This window comes from Mycteria americana, chromosome 8, assembly GCF_035582795.1.
Source record: "Mycteria americana isolate JAX WOST 10 ecotype Jacksonville Zoo and Gardens chromosome 8, USCA_MyAme_1.0, whole genome shotgun sequence".
In the NCBI taxonomy this organism is placed as follows: domain Eukaryota; kingdom Metazoa; phylum Chordata; class Aves; order Ciconiiformes; family Ciconiidae; genus Mycteria; species Mycteria americana.
Genome location: NC_134372.1, coordinates 36,163,252 through 36,184,679, shown reverse-complemented (window position 1 = coordinate 36,184,679; position 21,428 = coordinate 36,163,252). Strand labels below are relative to the sequence as shown.

The window sequence follows — 21,428 nt, the reverse complement described above, 5'->3', positions numbered from 1 at the left end:
ACAGCCCGCGCCCCTGGAAGCCTGTCCCTTCAACCACCGCTGCGGGCCCCCGTGAAGTGCCACAGGTTTGGGCATCTCGCCTTTCTAGAGGTAAAAGAGGCAGGAGACACTTCCACGTAGGGAGCTAGACTGAGAAAACAAGGGTTTGGTTTCAGTGAGCTCTCCACTGCTGTGTTTTAAGAGGCAATGGTTGTGAAATTATGCAAAGGAGTGTTGGGACAGGATAGATGTTGGATAGAGCTCTCGCAGCTCCTGGGAGGCAATAGGAAGCTCAGACAACAGGCAGCGTTTGTTCCACCTTGACCTCCTCATCCACCTTTCCAGGGGCTCCGGGTAAGCAAAGCTGATTACAGCTGCTGACCTTCCCCTTGACCGGCTGGCGCCGGACCTCACTGTGCTCCACTTTTTTTCCCAGAAGCAGCCTCCAGGCACTATGGGCAGCTTTCCCCACGCTGTGAAATCAGACCATCTAACAAAGTTGTCAGAGGGCTCTTCACAGTCCCCATTTCAGACTCCCAGTGCCTGGCTTAAGGAGCCCAAGTATCAGAAAAGACTTTGGAGTTGATCTTAAGGGAAATTCATTGAACTCCAACAAAATCCATGTGTGTTCATTTCTGCCATGGAGCACTTATGCGGAAGATCACATACAATCCACCTTGCAGATTAGAGTTTTAGATAGCTTTAACTAATTTTAAATTGACTGGTGTTTAGCATAGGTATTCTGCAGGCCTAGAGGTCGGTCTTGCCAGAGGTTGTATTGTGTGGAGCATCACTAATGCAGGATAAGCTATAATAAGTACAGGAATAACAAGCTAAGAACAGACCTGATGCAATAAGAGATTATAGCAGATATTCCTCAAGTTTGTGAATTAGATTTAGGAGCTGAATGGTTACAGCAGATCTGTCAAGTTCAGCTAAGGAAAGAAATGCCACTAAGGCATGTCACAAGGAGATACAGCAGCCTTTTAGCAAGTTTACCCCGTTTTTCCCTATTTCAGTATGCCAATCACTATAGTTATCCTACCTGAAAGTTGTTACAGTATGTGGTTTTGGTTTGTGTGCGCCCTGGGGTAAGCAGCATTATTCTTGCAGGAACACCAAGAAGTTCTCTTCCATTGACCCAGATCATTGATCAAGCTTGTCAAGAGGCAGAAGCTTACAAGGATGCTGGAGTTGTAAGTTTTGGTTTCCTTCTTCCCATGACAGCGTTTACACAAAGCTGCTTCTGCATAGCCAATATTTTAAATTGAGTCTATAACTCATCAAAAGCATCTTAAACCACACGGTTTAGGAAGATGTTTAAATCCACATCTTTTATTTTGACACAGTAAGTAGGCCTTCTAGATTACAAAACCTAAAATAAGCATCACATGCATCCAAAACAACTGAAAAAACTTAGATTCAAATTGTGCAATTCAAGTTGCTTAAGTTGGATTACCATCAATTTCTAAGAATCAAGTCAATTTATGGGGAAAAAAAGGGAAAGCTGACTGCAACACAGACAGTTGCTGGCATTCTAGGTATCTGGCCATAGAATGCTTCATCATCCAGTCTGACAAGCCACTATATTTTTAGCTCTGTACAACACTCTAGTTTCACGAAGTCATGAAGGAATGCCATGTGCACAGCTGAGGCGCTACGTACATACTTCAGTCACTTGTAGGCTGCAGGATCGTCCCACATTTGTGTTTGTACCACAACAGCACAGATTATTCAGGGAATAAAAAAAAAAAACGTTAGGCCCTTTTCTGCCCTCTTTAACCCTTCTATCCTAGCCCCCTGGCAGCAAGCATGCCTGCTTTGTGCATCTAGAAGAGAAGGCCCAAAAGGCCAGTCTCAGCCAGGGGCAAGAAGAGGCAGGTACTACTGACTGAATTGCTGTTGGACCTAAAGTGGTGTAGTAATCTTCATAGGTCAGTAGATTTTAACAGAGTGTATGTCCTTTTGAAAGGTCAGATATGTTTTAAACATTTCATTGCACCTTGTCTTCGGGTGTTGATGTGCTTTTTCTTTGACCTGCCTACAGTATTATGTACGTTTTCTGGCATGGTAAGGTGGTGTCCTAATGTCCGAGGTCTGAAAATGCCTTAAATGAACAAGTAGTCACTGCTCTGAGCTGCTGTTTTCTGCAAAACTTTAATAACAAGCCAATTGAAACCTTTTTAATGGTATAAGTTAGAATGATACTTTACAGACTGAACAAAATTGAATATAAGAGCTTAGTCTAAATTATAGAAGAAGCCAAAATGCAAGACAAGTCACATGAAGTAGGTTACAGGCAGAGCACTAGTAAGGCTAAATTAGGAAAGAATCCTGAGAACAGAATTGTTGAAAGGATAAACAGCAGTGCAGAAGAATGACGTTTACACAGGCGGGCTTCAGTGCCTATGAACCAGATGAGCATGTGCAAGATGTCCACCCAGTTAGAATAATCTCTAACTGCAAGTCGTACAGAATGAGTACGTTTTCTTCCTTTTCATGCCTGTTGAAAGAACAGGTGTGCAACAGCTCTGTATTCTGTTCTGTGACTTTATATTTTGTCTTTACAGTTACAGTATCAACGTGAGGTATAATGTGATTTGATCTACATCAGAAGAGTGGCAAGTACTAGTCTCTGTCTTCCTGTGTTAGAGGAAGTGTTTACACAAGTGATCTGTAACTCTTAAAGCCATTGCCCCATATTCCAGTGCTTGTTTACCCATTTCCCTTACGTGCTAATTACACATCGAAACCTTTAGCAGCAGGGAGAAAACACCAAGTATACCTAAAGGTGAGGGAGGGTACAGAAGCAATTACTTTTACTGCTGACATGCACAAAGCTGGAACAGTTTTAAGACAAGCTTTAAAATCAGTACTAACACAAAATTTTAATTTGGGTATTATACTTTATTGTCTTTTCAACGTTGTAATAAATTCTGCTGTTCCAGGTCTAACTGGTTTACCTTTTCTCCTACTGCACTGCAGTCTCTGAACTTGAATATGTATTTAAACCTGCCTCTCAGGTAGACAGATGCAGTGAATGAAGTAATTTCTCTACACATTTGGACAAATTCAGGGCTTAAAGTTATGCTTAGTCTATTTCCTGTAGAAGTCACAAGAACATCAGTATACATTCCACCCCAGTCTTCATTCTAAAGGTCTGTACACAATAGTGTTACAGCAATATGACAAACAAATCCTTTACTAATGCCGTAAAGGCCAGAGATAATCAGGAGAGCTTCCATAAATATAGTATGGTTGCCTAACACTTTTTGCAATTCACTTGTTGAGTTTTTCCTGCATTTCCTGCATTAAGAGAAATGCAAGTTTTCATGATAGATACTTCAGGAGCTTCCTGGCTTTTGCACAGAGATCACCACTCTTCCAAACTAGCTATCCTGCTTCTGTAATGGGAATATATTTGGGTTTCCCCTGCAGTACTCCAAGTGAACTGTTAAGCTGTCTGTTTTTCTTGTGGAAGAAGAGCTAGAAACTGAAAAGGTTTTTTCCACTGGTGTTTCTACTGACAGTATTTCCAAATGCTGGCTACAGTAGCCTTTAAGAAGATATGTAACCATCTTGCTGCTACTAGATGTTTACATATTGTCTCAAGTTGCTTGAATTGGTGTTAACATTTAAAAATAAAGTACATGGTCTTGCTCACTCAATATGCATTGCACTTGGAAGTAAATCTTCGTATATTCAGAAAAAGATGACTTGTCTGGCACGTTAGCAGCTTAACATAATAAATATGAAAGATTTGTGATATTAGAGCACAGTAATGAAAACAAGTGAGTGCTCAGTTAGGAAGCCATCTGTGCTCAAAATGTATATGCTTTGTACTTGTGTGTTGCTAAACAATGAAATTCCCTAGACAAGATTTTATAAGCAGCAAGCTATGAGGCATTATGTAATTTGTATCTGCTTTTGTTTAAGAAAAATGCAAAATATATATTCAAGGAACTTTTATTCATTCCATTCAGTGTGAGTGATGCTTACTTTGTAGCCAGAAAATAGAGCACAAGTTCCTACTAATTTCATTATTATAGATCACGTTACTACTAGTTGCTGTTATCTAGCTGTAGGTACTTGAGTAGCCGACATTAAAGACAGTTAGAGATACATAAGTAAAGCTATTTCTTAAAAAAAACCCCCAAATTATAAAGCTACATTGAGTTGCAAATATTATGGTGCTTACCACACAAAATTTTAGGTTTGCTTCTTTTACCAGTGCTATCTCTGGAGATGCATTCATTGCTATTCAGATCCTCCTGACCCTTCTTTTGTCTCTGTACCTGGAAGGGTAGTTGCTAGTACATGTTTTACGTTGATGTTTTTAAAAAATGAAAAGTTTCAAGCTTATTACCCTTATAACTACAATGATAGTTGGAATTCAAATTACTTGGAGTTTAATAACAGCTGAGACAGAATAAACTAGTATTTCTACATAGAAACATGTAGGCAGTTATCACTTGGATTACAGAGGTTAACATTTCAAATCTTAGCTATATTACAGTAGAATAAAATAGCAGACAAACCTCCCAACCACCACCTCATATGGTATATACAGGAGAACATAAGGTATCTACTTACCTGTATTAAGGCAGTAATCTCTTGCTCTGGAGGTAGCGTTTTTAAAGGCATTGCTAGGAAGCTGTGCCTAGACACAGCAAATAAATGCTCTACAAAGGCACCTGATTTCCTTTGTAAGTGGCACATGACTGTAGTAGTAGGAAAGCCTGTAATTGTCTTAGTGCGTACCTGAGCCTATATAATAATGGGGATGGTGCAAAACCCCTCTTTCTTCCTGTAGGAAAGAGTAGCTGTTTTAAGCTTGCAAAGGTTTGCATTAGCATGTATGTGTTCGTAGGTAAAGCCTTTCTGTTAGGGGAAACAGTGGGGTTAAAGTTGCTCTAGGTAAAAGTTAAGATTAGGTAGATGCTGAGTTAAAGCTTGTATGATTGTTATACCTGTTGTGGTTTATAGTGTTGTGACTATTTGTGACGCTTTTCTGCTGTGATATGTGTGCGTGTAGCTGAAGTAGGTTTTAAGAGGTTACTTCTATAAGTGGAATAAAGCTAAGGAAATTCTTTTTCTATATAATGGGAGAGCTATTTAAATGACCTATTTTCCAGTAGCTAACTGTGATACAAGAGGCACTTTGTGCATATGTAGCACTTCAGAAGTCATTCAAAGTAAAAAGGAAATATATTGTTTGAGAACTACTTATAATAAGGCTACGATATATAAGCAACACTTAAATCATCTTAATATTAAATGGAAAAGGAACACAAAAGGTATTTGCTAGAGTTTTATCTCATACTATCCAAATAAATTCTGCTTTGGAGGGTGTAATACAGTAGCTGTTCCCGTTGACTTCTAAACTATAAGCTTAAGTTCCAAGAACTTTAATTTAGCATAACTGTTTTCTTTCCACCATTTTAATTAGCTGTCTGATAGTACTGAAGTCTGTTTTATATACATATCAATTCAGTAAACACAGAAATCTGTGGTGTTATATTTTTATATAAAATATGAAAGAAAGCTTTGAGTTAATGCATCTGTAATTCAATTCTCTGTATTGCAGAACATATGTTGTTCTTTTTTAATTAAACAAAAGATAATATGCAAAAGAACAGAGTCTATCGGATGGTAGCAAAAGAATAACACATTATTAAAGTAATACCAAAAATATTCACTGTAACTGTGGACCTTGAGGCCATAGGAAGAGACAACTGCTGAAAAGTGAATATAGTAAGTTTAAGGCAGAAGAGAGAAATGTTGGAATCTTCCCATATGCCTGCATTTTGAACTAGAATTCAATCAGATACTTTTTATGCACAGTAGTATGGCTAGGGTTTTTAATTAATTTTTAAATTAATTAATTCATTAATGTATCTAATGGAATAATTTACTTTATGCAAATCCTGAGCTGTCAAAGTAGTAGCAACTCAGGGAAAGCTCGATTTCACTGTGGAATTCCTGTGGAATTCTGCCAGCCTGTTCTCCTGCTTTTTTAGCTACTAGCGTGGCTCTTCAGGAGCTGAGCATCTGAAGCCCCCTTCCCATATGCCTTTCTTCCTGCATGTCCTATTGATTCTTCACTGCCTGAAAGCCTGGGGCTTCTGGTGTGCAGGTCTTAGCTCCTTGCCCTTATGATAAGCTTGGAGTTTCCCAGATATCCAGGTTTTGGTGAAGTCTGCCAAGTAGAGCATTCTTGAGCCAAGGACCAAGGGCTTCCACGTTTTGTGACCTCAAGGAATTACCTGGTTTTGAAGGTTCATTGCATTTTTTGAGTTTGTTTTGTTTTGTTAAAATATTATAGTTCTACATTAATCCTTTTGCCACATACTACTACTGACCAACTTTGCATTCTTGCTTAGACTAACCTAATATATTTATGTGTACAGAGGGCAGAAGGCTAAGGGATTTCTCTTTCTGTTGATACCACAAAGGATTCGGTAGTTGTGCCTGAGGTACAAGACCATTTGGTCAGTTCAGGTTTGGAACAGTCCTGACCTCATTCCAGAGAAACTGACCGAAAATTTGTGATTTTTTTTTTTTTTTTTTTTTTTCATTTCTGAAAATGCTGTGGATTTTCTAAGGACTGGTTGTTATCTTAGTCATATGGCTACCTCCCACCACAGGTAGAGAAGTGTGGATGTTAAATTATACGTTGAATTGGACATAGAAACAAAATCAGGGACAGATGTTTTGGTTAGTTGTCATATCTGGTTTTCCTTTGTCTAGCTGAGGTTTTCTTGGACTGGAATTCTGTAATTAAATATGCTGATGAATGGCACCAAATAGTGCGTAGGTCTAATGTTGAGTGCTCATAATATTAGATCACTTTTTCCATTAAAAGGTTGTGTCCTTTTGTTTTTAAGGCAGCATGTATTTTGTGTATTTAAATACTCAGCTGTAAGTCATTTGGTAAAGGCAGCTGTACGCTGGTGCGCTGAACCTATGTGGGTTGTGTGCTTGGACTGACCATATTGTTTCACCGGATTATTTACATTCTCAGTTTTCCCCATCCTCCATGTTAGGTGTTCATTTATGATGTCTGTGGCTTAGCCTGTAATTTAGCCATTAAGTGCTGACTGCGTTTTATATACTGTCTTATCTTTTACTGCCAAAAGGGCTTCTACACCTCAACAAAGATTAAAGAAGCATTACATATGAAAGTTTTTTAGAAAGGAAACCTTTTTTCCCTTCCTGATTCTCTATGTTATTATTAACCAAACTTCTTTGCTTAATGTCTAGCTGTATTTTTTTCCCCCCCAAATGTTCTTCGTTCTATTCTGGTTCAGTTACAATATCTTTGAAATGTAAAGCTCTCATTTTAAAGGATTAAGATGTGTGATAAAACTCCAGAGAGAGCGGAATTTATTTTCTATATATACAATTAATTTGTCTATTAAACTTTTTGTATTTTTAGATTGAAGCAGGTGAGAAATTTCTAGCATCTTTTAACATTCTCACTGCAAATGTGAAACATCAGGCTTGAAATATGTTTCAAGGCTATACTTTTGCTCTTGTTATTAGTCCTTGACAAAATTATATATGATTTGCAGTTGTTGAAAACTTTCCGGTATATACTATACAAAGATTGGAAAAGTGCAAGGTACCAGATGATGTACAAAGATTTTCAATAAATCGCATAAATTATATCAGCAGAGTATTTTATCATCACTCCATTGTTTGCTAAGAGTATGTCTGTGTGGAGTGAGAGGTATAGTAGATAATAAATAGCAATATCTTTCTTCAAGTAATTCTGAATCCAGAATGGGAGAAATATCAATCGTTAATACTATGGTATCAGGCACAATAATAGTCAAACAAAAAATTCCTTTATTTATCCAAAATAACACTTATTTTCTGACATTAATTGAACTGAAAATTGCCTTGATTATCTCTAAATCCTCCGTTATCCAAACATACTCAATATCCTATATTCCACTTGGATAATTGAAGTTTGACTTTACACTGTTTTTAATGAAGTATAAGATTTAACTCATTCGCCTATAGTTCACATTTTAGGATGGATCAAAGGAAACCAAATTGATGAATGTATAATTAAAATCACATTTATTTCTCTTCATGATTTCCCTGCAAATACCATGCTGTTGATGAAAGCACTTCTATAAGTGGTTGTATGCATCAACACAATTTACTGTAGATAATCCTTCCTTTGAAGGAAAACCTTTAAATTCCTGTGCCTTTTAATACAAAACAGTGTAATGGTAAACTAGCCATGGTTTTTAAGTTCCTTTTTTTCCAGTTTAGTCATATTTCTTTATAATAATCTCCACAGGATGGCTTGATAGTAGAAAACATGCATGATCGTCCTTACACGGTGTGTCCTGGGCCTGAAGTAACTGCAGCAATGACAGTCATTAGTGCTGCAGTGAGACAAACCTGCCCCCATCTCGCACTGGGTGTCCAGATCCTGTGTACTGCAAATCAACAGGCGATAGCAGTTGCTCTTGCTGCAGGTAATAGAAATGACTCATCAGTTATTACTGTTGTTTGCTATGGCATTTACTCTCTGCAAATTGTGCATTGTACTAACATAGATACCATGAAAAATGAGACATGAAAAGCTCACTGTACCCTGAAAAAGCAGAAATTAGATTTTGAGAAAGATGCCTGCTTGATTATAATAGATGATACTTGCGCACTGCTTCAGTTGGAGGCAGCTAAAAATCCCAAGGCCTCTGCCGCAGCTTTCTAGGTGAAACCTGTCTAAATATAATGATTAGTTTAAACCTACTCATGTCTAAAAGCCACCTTTGGTGTAACTCTATTTACTTCAGTTAAATTATATTTGAGGATCAATTTAACCCACTGTGGTTAAGCATCCTGTTTCAGCATCTAATTATATGTTGTTGCTACTACTGTTATCCATTAAAACTAAGTTTTCATTGCCTTTTTTAATGAGTGGATAGAATGAAGCTTTTTATATAATAACAAAAAATTGAGTGTACAGCTAGCCAAACTACTTAAAATTAAATTGCATTTGGGGAAATTAAATATAAATTAATCTATCTTTATTGCATGAATCCTAGACTTGCTAACCTTTCTGCTCCTACTGCTTGCTGAAGCAATTTTAGTTTTTCATATGTAACATTCCATGTTTAAAGATGGAGGCTGGTTTAATGTGGAAGGCTTGTACTTCCTAAATACTTCGTAAATTGAGGGTTAATGCCTGGTTTTTGCCCAAATTGCATATGTGATTACAGTGACGTAGCACATTTTTGAATGTACAAATTTTATAAACAGAATTTTGAAAGATTGCAAAACTAGAAGATGCTGGTGTTAATTGAAAATCATACTTCAGGTGAAATAATGTAGGCTAACTTATCTGCAGTGGCAGTTTTAATTATGTTGAATATGTTCTAAAAGTCTTAAATTCCTTTTTTTCTTGGGGGAATTCCTGTTAGTAGATGTGTTTTGAACTCAGATTTGGTTTGAGTGCTTTAAAATCAGAAGTTGACACTTCCGAGGTATCTAGCTACTTGATAAACTGACAAAACCTGATTTTTATTGCTGCACTAGAACCTGTATGAAAACCTAAAATAAAAATGCTAACAGAATCCAGTTTTAGTTTTTAAGGATTGTACACATGTAGGGATACTTGAGGTACATAGGCATTTGCAAAGATATTTAAACATTTTTAAAAGCAATAGTCAAAGTGTTAGTGAGTTATGCATCCTCTTATGAGCAAAATTGATCACTAAATAAGGGATACAGTGTGGGAACAATGTATTTCTCTTACTTCTCAGCAATTATTAATGAGGGAGAGAATTCCTGGAGGGCTTGGGTTTTGCTCAGCTCTACTACTGTTCTGCACTATTTGCTCTGTAACTGGAGAACACCAGCTAGGAAAGGCCTGTGTTTAACGCATTTCGTTGCACTTCTCTAAAAATGATTTTCTCAAGTTCACTGAACAGGAAAGCAAAAATAAAAGAAAATCACTTTAAGCAAAGCCATAGTGAAGTGAGTGCTACTTTGTAGGTAGCAAATCTTTGAGCAGTTCTTCAGTAGCAACTTAGTAGTGACTTTAACATCAATACAATTTTAATAGGTGGCTATTAATAAAGCAAGCCCTGTATGCTTTCACTACAAAAAATACTTGCTGAAGGTGTTTTAGCTAAAAAGCATATGTAGCATCTCCTGCTACTATGCAGTCATTTCATTTTCCCTATGGAAACTCCTATCTTTGGTAGCAATAACCATTCTGAAGAGAACTGCACAGGGAAATCGTAAGTGGCTTCTAGGTGAAGGTAATGATTTTATTTTGTAAAGGGGGAAAAAAGTCAGCAGGTTTACAATGTGACTAGAAGGACCTCAACATCAGCACCGTGTGCTTATGCTAATAAACATGTTGTGGGTAGCCAAATAGTAACAGATGCAATTACTGAGTTTTCCTAGTATATTGACAAGGTATTGGATAAAGCTGAAAATAACAGTAATAAATCAGGGGATGAGGCATCTGAGAAGGTTGAGAATTTTTTTTAGCTTATTTTTGTTCTTTAGGAAACATTTATTTATTCAATTAGGCACCTAAAAGAAGGAATGCCAGCAAAAACGTGTTCATGCTGGGTGCTTCAGCACAGGTATGAGGCAGTGGTAGGAAAATAGTGGGGGATCTTGAGGAAAAAGGGAACTACTGTGTCTCCACTCTTCTGACAGAAACAAGCAGTTCTTCATGTTATCAAAAAACAACTATTGAGCCAAAACAGTTGTTGCCAACATCTTCCCAGCTCCAAAAGGTTATTGCAGACTGTTACACCAGTGCTGAATGCTCTTGGTTCAGCGCACCGACAGGTCCACCGCAGGGGGCTGAAGGAGGCAGTTGCCCAAGGGCATCCATGCGTCGGCCTTGGCACTCTCCTGCCACGGGCCTCGCTGCAGGGCCTGTGTTCCGCCTCCGTCTGCCCCACAAACCCTCGTCACTGTGTCTGATGTTTTGCTTTCGCTTTTGACTTCAAGAGGTCATGTTGAGAGCTGCCAGATTTCCCTGTGTTCCTAAGGGCAGATATGGCAACGTTAGCCCACTCAAAAATTAGTGTCATTATATACACAAATCGTGGGCGAGATTCATGTCACACCTTTCTTTAATATTAAAGTCCTCTGCTGCTCAATTTTTATACTCTTCTAATATAGGCATTTTAATTTAAAATACAGTAATGTTCCTAAGGTAGGAACGGTAGACTGCAAAACACAGAGACTATACAGATAGTATAGTTTTGTATTTATATTTTCGACTGAAAGCCATCTTAATCTCAAATATTTATTCTCCGAAAAACGACCCTTCTTAATAGTTCATTTTAATGACATCCTCCAAAGGCTGTATTATCTTCCTTCTTTCCTAAAATGCTCTTTGTGGAGAAGCAAGTTAGAATTTGTTTGCTAGGGTTACTTTTCAATTGGTTCATTATTAACAGGGGTACCATGTGGTTTTTAGAGGTGTATAATTTCCTGTTTGTAGTTTCTGATTTAATTAACTACATCTGCTTGAGGCTGAAACAGAATGATGTATATAAGCACGTTCTGTGAGCATTTGTAGAGGAGGAAAAAAATACAAATGCTCCCTTATTTATTTTTGTTTAGCAGATATTACTGGTTATCATTTCTCAGTGCTCAGGAATGTCCACAACATGTTCACTAAGTCTGGGTCAGATTTAGGCATAATGTTTGGTTTTCCTTACTTATTTATCAGTGTGTCTTGTTTCCTGAAGTTAACCATTGTGTTAATTTCACGTACTTGTGGTGTTTGTTGTTGATCTATTTCCAAATTACATGGCTTTTCTTTTATTGAAAGTTTGCTAATTATAAAGCACTATTCATATTAGAAGGGACTGTTGTGTCTAAAGGAATTGCCCAAAAGCCCTCAGCTGCTATTTGTGTTTTTCCTTGCATTAGTGAGATGTTCTGCTTGGCTTTAATCTATCAGTGTAGGTCTTTGCAGAAGAGATGCAGAGCCTTTATAATACAGGGAGTAAATGCTGGTGATACTCTGTTTATTGTTTTGCACATTCTGCATGCTCTCCATTACCAAGACGTAGCAGTGATTGAGAAGAAATAAATAAGTGGCGCATCAGTAACCTAATGGAGACAAAGTGAGAAGAAGGATTTCAAGAAATATTGCTATTGTGGAACATTGGCCTGGCCATCTGCTGATCTTGGAGGCATAAAACAGTCCCCATAGCTGTATCTCTGTAATGATGCACAGGAATGCTTCTGATACTCCAGGTGCCCCTCCCTGTTGTATCTTGACTCCACGGGGTGGAAAACCCAGGCACGTGGTCCAGAGGCAAGTTATGCTCTTGTATTCTGGACAGAGCTTCAGTCTGGGTGCCTGGGACCAAGGAGTGTAGGGTCTACTGTAGCGTGCAACTTCCCTACACCCAGGTGAGCCTGTGTTACACTCGTCATGAATCAGGGCTCAGTTTTTAAGTTTATCTTCTCTCTTCTCATAAATTTAGAATAGAATAGTTCAGCTGGAAGGGACTTAAAATAATCATCTAGTCCAACTGCATCTCTACCTGACTGTGAAACTGCCCTTTTTTCCTTTAAGGATCATGTTACTGAAATCCCATTTCTGAAGTAGTCTTCATCAATGATAATGACACAGTTGGTAGCTGATTAAGTGAGGATTCATATCAGAAGATATCCCAGGTACCCAGATATCTCTGTCTTTTATAAATACAGCTTTGCTGTCTGAGACTGTTCCTTTCCCTCACCCACCCGCAGAGATATCCTCCATGGGAATTTACTTGCTACAGCCCATGATACTGTTTAAGGTGAAATAGAATTGGGCAGAATTGTATACTGCTTTTTTGTTTTTCTTTTTAACTGCCACCATATTAATGCTGTGGTGGAGGGAAGGCAGCTAAGCTGAGAACTGCAGCAGAGGTGTGCATGCCTTGGGAGCATCTACAGGTGCTGCAGAGCAAGGCAGTGAGCGCTGCGGACTCTGCTGGAGACGCTTCTCCCAGGCCAGCAATTCCTGCGGAGCATGGGAAGAGCTGCTGTAAGACGATGTCCTGAGTAGTAAAGGGTCTTTGCAGCACGGAGACTGTATGCCTCTAGCATCAAAGCAGGCAAAGTCAATACTCCTCTGAGTTTTCATTTTCAGCACAAAATCAGTCTTTGAGATTCTTTTTGAATTAGGAAGGCAAAAAGAGCTGGGAGCCAGAATTTACTGCACATACAAAACAAGGTATCACCAGTAACGTTACCTGCAGCATCTTGCTGTTGTGTAAAGGCAAAGATGTTTGCCTGAAGTCCAAAATTCAGCAGCAGCCAGGAGCTGCTGCCTTGCAGAGGCCAGATCCCATTTCTGTGAAAGCAGTAAATCCTAGCTCCCAGTTCCTTTTGACTTTATAACTCAAGGAAGGAACATACCTAAGAAAGGGCATCCAATGGTTGCATCTAATTCACTGTTTTGTGGTGTTAAAATGCAGTGATATGTATGTTTGCAGCATTTAAGATGGATAAAGTAGAAGTACTATTCCCTCCGTCAACTCAGTCTTGCAGTATTTTCTCACCCAGCAAAAGAAGTGTTTCAGTCTGTCATGTTTTTTTCCTTTTAATCATAATTTATCATGGGAATGAAAGAAAAAAATAAAGCTTTTCTCTACAATTGATAGACCTCCACAGCTGTTTAGGTAAAGCTGTTTAAGTAGGATTAAAGTAAGTGGAGTAACATTAACTTTTGAAAGAGACAAGCTCTAGTTCCTTGAACAGGCCTTGCAGCAGCTGGTTACTTGAATCCATGTTCTTAATATAGTCTTGAAGTTTTGTTTATTAGGTTTTGTTGGAAATTTCCTGTTCTTGTTTTCCAATGAGATTACAAAATTTTTTTGTTCCCATATAAGTCAGAAATGGGACTGCCTATTAACTATTCAACGGCTATTACTTTTCAACTTGCCAAATGTGAAAGTAAGCAATTGTATCATTCTCACAATTTCATGAGCATAAAAATGAATTCATTAGCAGAATGTGATTATGGCTTCATAAAACAGAAGGGTAATGATTTGGTGCCTGCACCTATTACAGTTGGTTAAAATTTGTATTTTCATAGCCCCCAAAAACCCAGATAGAGAGTGCAGCCTTGTTAAACTAAGTGCAATTCTAATGTTTAGCAAAAAGTCTTAAATTACTAAGTTAAGGAAACACAAACCAAGCATCAACAAACAACATGTAAGCAGTGACTTCAATAAATGAAGTTACTCAATGAATAGCCCCTGTCCTGAGTTAGACATTAGGATTGCTGTGAAAATGTAACATATCTCTAGACTCATTGATAGTCTTAAGATTAGAGGAGAAGTAATTTTTCTTATTTAACTCTGAATTGTACGGTAAACTTGGGTGATTTAAACAGAACCTATAGCTTTTGTTCCTAGATGCAGAAATCTCAATCTAGCTATTCCACTGTGTTTACTACCCAATGTCTGCTAGCACCTGTAACTATACTTGTGGCACACTCTTGTCTTTGGATCCTGAGAATACTCCATGCTTTTCACCTGCTAATCTCAAGGCGTAGGACAGCTCATATTTGATTTGGCATCCATCTGTGATGTTTCTTGTTTGCTGGAGTCTGTGTTGCTAAGCAATACAGGCTCTTCTCTATCAGGCATAAGCTTCTGTTTCTGCAACTTCAGGGCTTTTGGAATGAAACTGAAATTTTAAAACAAACAGGCACTTTGTCATCTGGTAAATACATTTTAAAGATCGTTTATGTTTATATTTGAAATGTGTTAAGGTGAGGCCTCTCTTGGCTAAGCAGTTCTCTGGTGGGTGGGATTGCATCCTTGATGGCTGCTTTCACATGCATTGGTTTCCTTGGTATGATGTCAGCTCTAATTAAATATGCAGCTGACTCCAAAGCTGGAGCAGCAGCAGAGCTTCAGAAGGGCCTGGAAGAGACCTCTAAAGTAAACTGGAAGAACAGCAAAAGCTGCACAAGATGAGTGCAGAGCTTTTACATGTATGTTAAGTGACAGGTGAAATAAACTTAAGGCTATGAAAGACTGGAGAGAAGAGGAGAGTACAAAAAGGGAGTCCATAATTCAATCTTGTGCCTCACAGCTGTGGGCTTATTACACCATGGCCCAAGGCTTCAGTATTTCAACACAGATATTTCAAGGCCGCATAGGGGGTCCCTGAGAGTAGATGAATGGCCTGTGTGAAGTCATTGCTATTCGTAATCCTCCTCTTAAGTATCCATCCCACAAAACCTTCCCAGTGCAAAAAAGGAATTAATATGGTGGAAACTGCATTGCAAAGACATGGTAGAGTTGATAGTCGGAGTAAGTTCGGAGTAGAGTAGAAAATGTTTCACTCTTCCCAAACCTTATCTTTTTGTACCTTTGGCACAGCTCTAGAAGTCATTTGTTGATGTGGTGCTGTGTAGAAAACACAAGCTACATTCAGATGCAGAGTCAACAGGTTAATATGCCACAGGCTGTGTTTTCTTGCCTAGTTTCCTAAAGAAAGAAGACTTAATGCTATTCCTCTGTCTGTGTCCATGTCCTTGATGCTTTTTGACCTGATGGCCAACTTCAGGCATATTTAACAGGGGAATAGATGTTGGGAAAGAAGTAATACAATGAAAGACTATCTGGGAAGAGGGGAGAGACCCAAGTTAATGACCCTTTTTAGAGAGAAGACACATTGTTAGGACAAAGGAGCTGTGTTTTGACCTACCTGCTCCTCTGTCGGCACGTGCCCACTGGCACGTCATGGCAAGAGGCAAGGCAGGGTGTGCAGCCGCCTGTTCTGAGCCACACAGGAACAAACTGATAGGGGCTGAGAAAGAGAAGGGAACCATGGGGATAGGGAGAAAACTGGTGGGCTTTATGGGAGAGAAGGGAGTTGAAGGTCGTAAGATGGAAAGAAGAAGTCAGAGAGAATATGGGTGAAAATAAAGAATGTAAAACTTAAATATGTGGAAAAGCAAGGTTGGTTAGTCCTAAAGCATACGGAACAACTTGTGTTGGGATCAAGTAAGAGGGGCAGTAAGGTGGGGTTTTGTTTGTTTTTACTATTTCTGTTTTTCAGTCTTAAGTTTAGCTAAGATATTGCTAATTTTTTTTTTCAGGTCTTGATTTTATCCGGGCTGAAGGGTTTGTGTTTTCGCATGTTGCTGATGAAGGGATTATAAATGCCTGTGCAGGTAACCTGCTACGATACAGAAAACAAGTAGGAGCAGAGAACATTCAGATTTTTGCTGATATCAAAAAGAAACATAGGTAAATACAATAGCAATAGTTCATGTAAATATGAATGTAATAATGATCTTATATTTTTCTCCATTTTCTGATTTTTTTTTTTAATGCCTATTTAGTGTCAGGAAAGTTAATAATATAGGGAGAACTTTATTGTTCAAGCAAGGTCTTGCAGTGCTATTAGGGCATATGTTTAAAAATAAATTTGCACCTGTAAGCTGCAGGTTGCTGCATCTGTGAAGTTTGCAGTTGTTTAACCTTCAGGATTTATAAATGCAGACTGTAAAAGTTTTGCATCTGGTATTAGGTCAGATATGTATACTTGTGTATATGCCTATTATGTTTAAAGAAATTTTGTTTCTGGAGGCTAGGCACCCAGGGTTATTTTTAGTTATGCAAGCAGTTGCCATATAAAAGCATCCAAATCATATTTTGGCATTTTAAAAAGCTATTCTCTTTTTTCTCCTTCCTGCCAATAATACTGGTTTCTTCTACTTAAATCAGTGCTGTCTATGTACGGATTATGTTCTATGATTATCAAACAGAAGGAACTTATGACAGATGAATCCAGTTTCTTTTCTGCTGATACTTTATCATAACTGTCACATGGTACTTTCAGCTATTTAGATGTCACTCTCTGGTTTTTTTTTTCCCCCAGAAGAACTGCTCGAGTATTATGTATTATACATGCTAAATAACCTAATTAAAATGTTTGTGTGTAGTATGTGGGTAATCATGAGAATAACCAAGTCTGGAAGATTTTAAATACCTAATAAACAGGTAATAAATTTCAAAATAGAAAGGAAACAATGCAGCATGGTCAAATTAAGTTTTTAAGGTCCTTTCAGAGTGTTTTCTTTCTAATGATTTCTTTTTATATATATATATGTCTGTATGTATAAATAAAAATACATTGCATTAGACTTTTTATAAAAAATTGATTGCATTGTGATTTTTTTTTCTTTGTCTTGACAATTGATGAATTCATATTTGAATTGTACTTCCTGTTCAAAGGGTTTTTTAAGAACAGAGAAGAGGTTTTTGTTTCAGGCAGATTCATAAGCTGAGAAGGAAATGTTAAAGGACTTGTTGGTTGAGTCTTTTAATGTAGAAAAATATGCCTGCCACTGAGAGCTGCTAGCCTTCTGTTCTTTAAATGGGGCGAAACTATTTTTGTAGTCTACTTGCTGTGTTATGGCTACCCTCCACGTGCTAGTTTTAGGGTGCCTACTACTCTTAAGTTCCGTTTCAACCTCATTGTATGTAGTAGGTACTTAGGCCTGCCTCTCTCCAGCTGCAGAAAGGGAGTTAGCGTACTTCCTTTTGCATCCATCGCCATGAGTGGAACACACTGCACACACATGCTGCCTCTGAATATGGCCAGAGCATGGCCCCCCTCAAAAGTGTTTTCCATTCAGGCTGATCCAGGAAAGAGGTTGGCTCCATCACCACTCATCACTGCAACATGTTGGCCATAGCCATTGTTTTCTACTTAAATGGAAATATAGAAACAACAAAGTCAGGTGTTGAACCAGCAATGGCTGGAATTCTTTCAAAGTTTAGAACTGTTTAAATTAAAAGCTGCTATTGCTATAGGTTTCAGACAAAGTACGCCACCCATATATCAAAGATGGCTGTTGAAAAGCTAGGTTGCAGGTAATTGATGTTTGTAACCGCTGCGTAAGATGATTCCTGTGATTATATCATAGGTAATAACTATACTTTCTGTTAGTTGGACTTCGTGAAATGAAGTGGAGGGTGTTAATTCTGTTCTAGGCAATAGAATCTGATTTATGAATGACTGCACATCCACAACTCCCACTTGAAGTCAGAGAGCTGTGTGTGCTCAACACTTCTGAAATACAGGTGCTCGACATACAAGCAGCTGTCTCAATTGACACTTGGTAGTTCACACTTAGCAATCACTCTTTAGAGACAGGAGACCCAGAGCAATAGACTGATCAGTTATGGCTCCCTGATGGAAAAGGTTGCGTTTTTTCCTCTTGTTTGTATCGCAATTTTACTTCCCATTTTAAAACAGGACACTGACCCTCTCTCACAAAGCCTGCCTTTGGTTGTTCTGACAGCGGGGAAGATGAAGAAATGCAGTCTAAACATTCAACAAGATGGATAATGAATGTGTGCGTGGACAGTAACCACGGGGTACGTTCCTGCTGTTTACAGTGCTCACGCCCTGACGGCAGATGTCGGTGTGGCCGAGACGGCTTCGGCTGCTGAGCTGTTCCTGGCTGATGGGGTTGTACTGACTGGCACGGCTACCGGCTTGCCCGCAGATCCTCAGGAGCTGAAAGGTGAGAGCTGTCATACGAAGGTCGAACAACAGGCAGTGAATCAGCTTCTGGATTAATGTAGAAAGAAATCTATATATTCCTTATCCTTAAGGAAAAAAAAGAGGGAAGAAAAGTAACTCGCTGTAGGGTTTGATTTGATACAGCAGAACTAATGTGATTGAGGTGCTATTCAGATTGGCTGTCATATGTTTCTAAACGACAATTTGGTGAGACAAAAATGAAAATTATTTCAAGCTTTTATAACACTGAATGATGTTGAGGCTTAAATGAAAAAAAAATGTAAAAAATGTATGTAAAACACATTAAAAAAAAACCTGTTCCATTTCTAAAAAGTCTTAATATAAGAAAAAGCTACTTTATAGCCTCATTAGAAAACTAACTAACTATAAATCTTTCCATTGAAGAGTTAAGCATTTTTATCTTTCACTATGAAAATGGAAGTCCTGCAAGAACAGAGGCATTTTGATAAAGCAACATTCCAAACAGGAATATCAGGGAAAATACTGCTTAGAAGATTTTCAGAAAGAATACAAGTTCATTGGGAGATAGAAAGATATTACATCAAAATAATTTTGAAATGGTGTGGGCTTTTTATCAAGGGAGAGTCATTTGACCTATGAGCTCTAACCTTTGCAAAAGTTTTATGTGATTCTTCATGTTTTGTATTGGCATAAGTTTGGGCTGTCTTCATGAAAATGGATTGCTCCCATGCTAGAATTAAAGTTCTATCATGGGGGCATTTGATTTTCATCACTAATTTTAATTTAGATTAATGGCTTGAATTTGAGGGCCTCACTGCATAAAATAGAATGTGTATTTTTTTTTAGGTTTTATTTTTGCTGGCGTGCTTAAACTTCGCATGTTTTGAAGTTCCAGTGCAGAGTGAATTGTATTCAACTTACGTTAGCTGATGAGGGTGAAAACCATACTTTACTTGCCATAGATACCTGGATCTCAAACATCTTTTGAAATAATATGAAATCATTCAGTGTTTTCAGGGTTTTACCTATATCATACATGCTTAACAGCATTTAAAAGGAATGTTGAGTTTGTCAAAATGGGCTTTTATTTCATACATATTAAACTTTTTGCCAAATAGGTTATAAATTACTATGCTTCAATCACCAATGTTAAAAAGAAAATGATGGTTTGTTGTGAATATGGAACTCTTGAATTAGTTGGGTCTTTTGGTACAGTAAACTAGAAATGATACATGGAACAGGTGACCCTGAAACCTAGGCATATTTTCAAAACTACAAAATTTTGTTAATCTAGAGCTCCATCCTGCCTGCAATGAATGCCTCCACCACCCTTAATGCAGATTAAATAATTTAAAAAAGAATTTGATAAGTCTTAGGGCAAAATCCTAGGTTAAATTCTGCTTTCACATATACACATGCAACCTTCATTGATTTCCCGATTCAGAGAGCAAAACCTGACCTCTAGGCCCATAGGGTTTTTTTATCACAGAACTCCAACCAGACAGCACCACGGCTTCTGCTTTGCTTTCATGTGAACAAACATGTCAGTCTCTGTCTTGTTCTCTTTCTGGGTCCAAAGAACAAAATGAATCACAGATGGCAGCTGTAATGAAGTACACACGTTAATTTTGTGTTTGGATTTCTGCTATGAAAGCAAGAATCTGTGGATCATGGATTTATTTTACTTAAGTCACAGGATTTCAGATGTTAGCAAGCCCTCTTATAAGAAGGATGTTGGCTTAAAACAGTTAAGAGAAGAACTTAAATAGCAATATTCCGAGGTATAAGGAAATGACAAATTAGGCATATCTATGTCAGCAGATTCTTAAAAGGAATCAGACATACAGTCCACAAAGTTGGTGTTGATGTGAGTGAAATTTTGCATTTCACGAATTTATGCAGCCCTGGAAGTGCTGTATTACGATGATACACACAATTGGGCACCTTTCATCACACTGCAAAGCATCTCTTGAAAGCAGAACCAAGAGACAGATGAGATTTTTGTCATGTCTTTTTTTTCAGCTTTGTTGTGCACTAATATAGAAGTGTTTTTGCCTTTGTGTCTCTGTGTTGAATTGACTGATTTGTGATGGGGTGTGGAAAATGAGTGTTTCCCTGTCAAGCCAGAGAACTGTGTTCAGTAGGATTTTGTTTGTAGTTTGTGCCACTGCCTTCCCATAGGCAACCATCAGCATCGCTCCTCGCAGCACCTAGCAGGCCTTGCTTTGGGGCTCTCTGGGTGTACCAGGCACCAGTGATCGACAGAGTACAAGGTCTAAAAATCAGACTTCAGGTTATTAAGGAGCAGGAATTATAGCTGAGCATTTTGAATTAAATTAATTTATTTAATAACCCATATTTTCATTTAAGAGGTTGTAGAAGTTTGTTCCAGTTTGCTACATTGTGAATCATTCTTTGGTTGGAGAGTGAATCTATCGGGTTTTCTCTTTGCTGAAATACCTGCTTCACATCCAGGCTGTATTTTAAGTGATCAAAGCTTTGTATAATGACTCCTTAGTTATCTGTGTGAACAAAGCAAATGGCCTCAGCTGAGTAACGAGTGGAAAATGGGGTACATCATGCAACTCAACAGCTGGCTGTGACTGTCCCCTCCTTAGTTATTGTTCATAAAGGGAGCATCAAGACTGATTCACCCTCTCACCTTTTGATGGCACATTTAGGTCAAAATAGAGGCTGCTGCCTTTGCAGTACCCTCATAGAGATAAACAGGAGATGTGAGTCTCTGATCTGTACTTTTTGTAAGCCCTAGATTTAATGACAGAGAAAAAGTCCTTTAAATTAAAAAACTAAAATGTGTTACAGTGGAGCATTACCATAAACAGTGTTGTGTACGGTACTGCACACTGCAGTGATTACTGCATATGAAAAAGCTGTTAAAGAAGAGTAGTCGAGCAAGT

General features: G+C 38.2%; 1 protein-coding gene across 7 annotated transcripts in view; it reads left to right on the top strand.

Moving 5' to 3' along the window:
* Positions 1-21,428, top strand: part of LOC142413956 (uncharacterized protein F13E9.13, mitochondrial-like) — a 54,252-nt gene that overhangs the window by 502 nt on the left and 32,322 nt on the right. For 5 of the 7 annotated variants that reach the window (XM_075510713.1, XM_075510711.1, XM_075510712.1 and 2 more), the window contains 4 exons: positions 1,093-1,175; positions 8,294-8,474; positions 16,091-16,241; positions 18,402-18,529. In XM_075510713.1, the coding sequence (XP_075366828.1) occupies positions 1,093-1,175; positions 8,294-8,474; positions 16,091-16,241; positions 18,402-18,529 (543 nt within the window). Of the gene's footprint in view, positions 1-1,092; positions 1,176-2,549; positions 2,601-8,293; positions 8,475-16,090; positions 16,242-18,401; positions 18,530-21,428 lie in introns of all 7 variants that reach the window. The other 2 variants (XM_075510715.1, XM_075510716.1) reach the window with 1 other exon arrangement.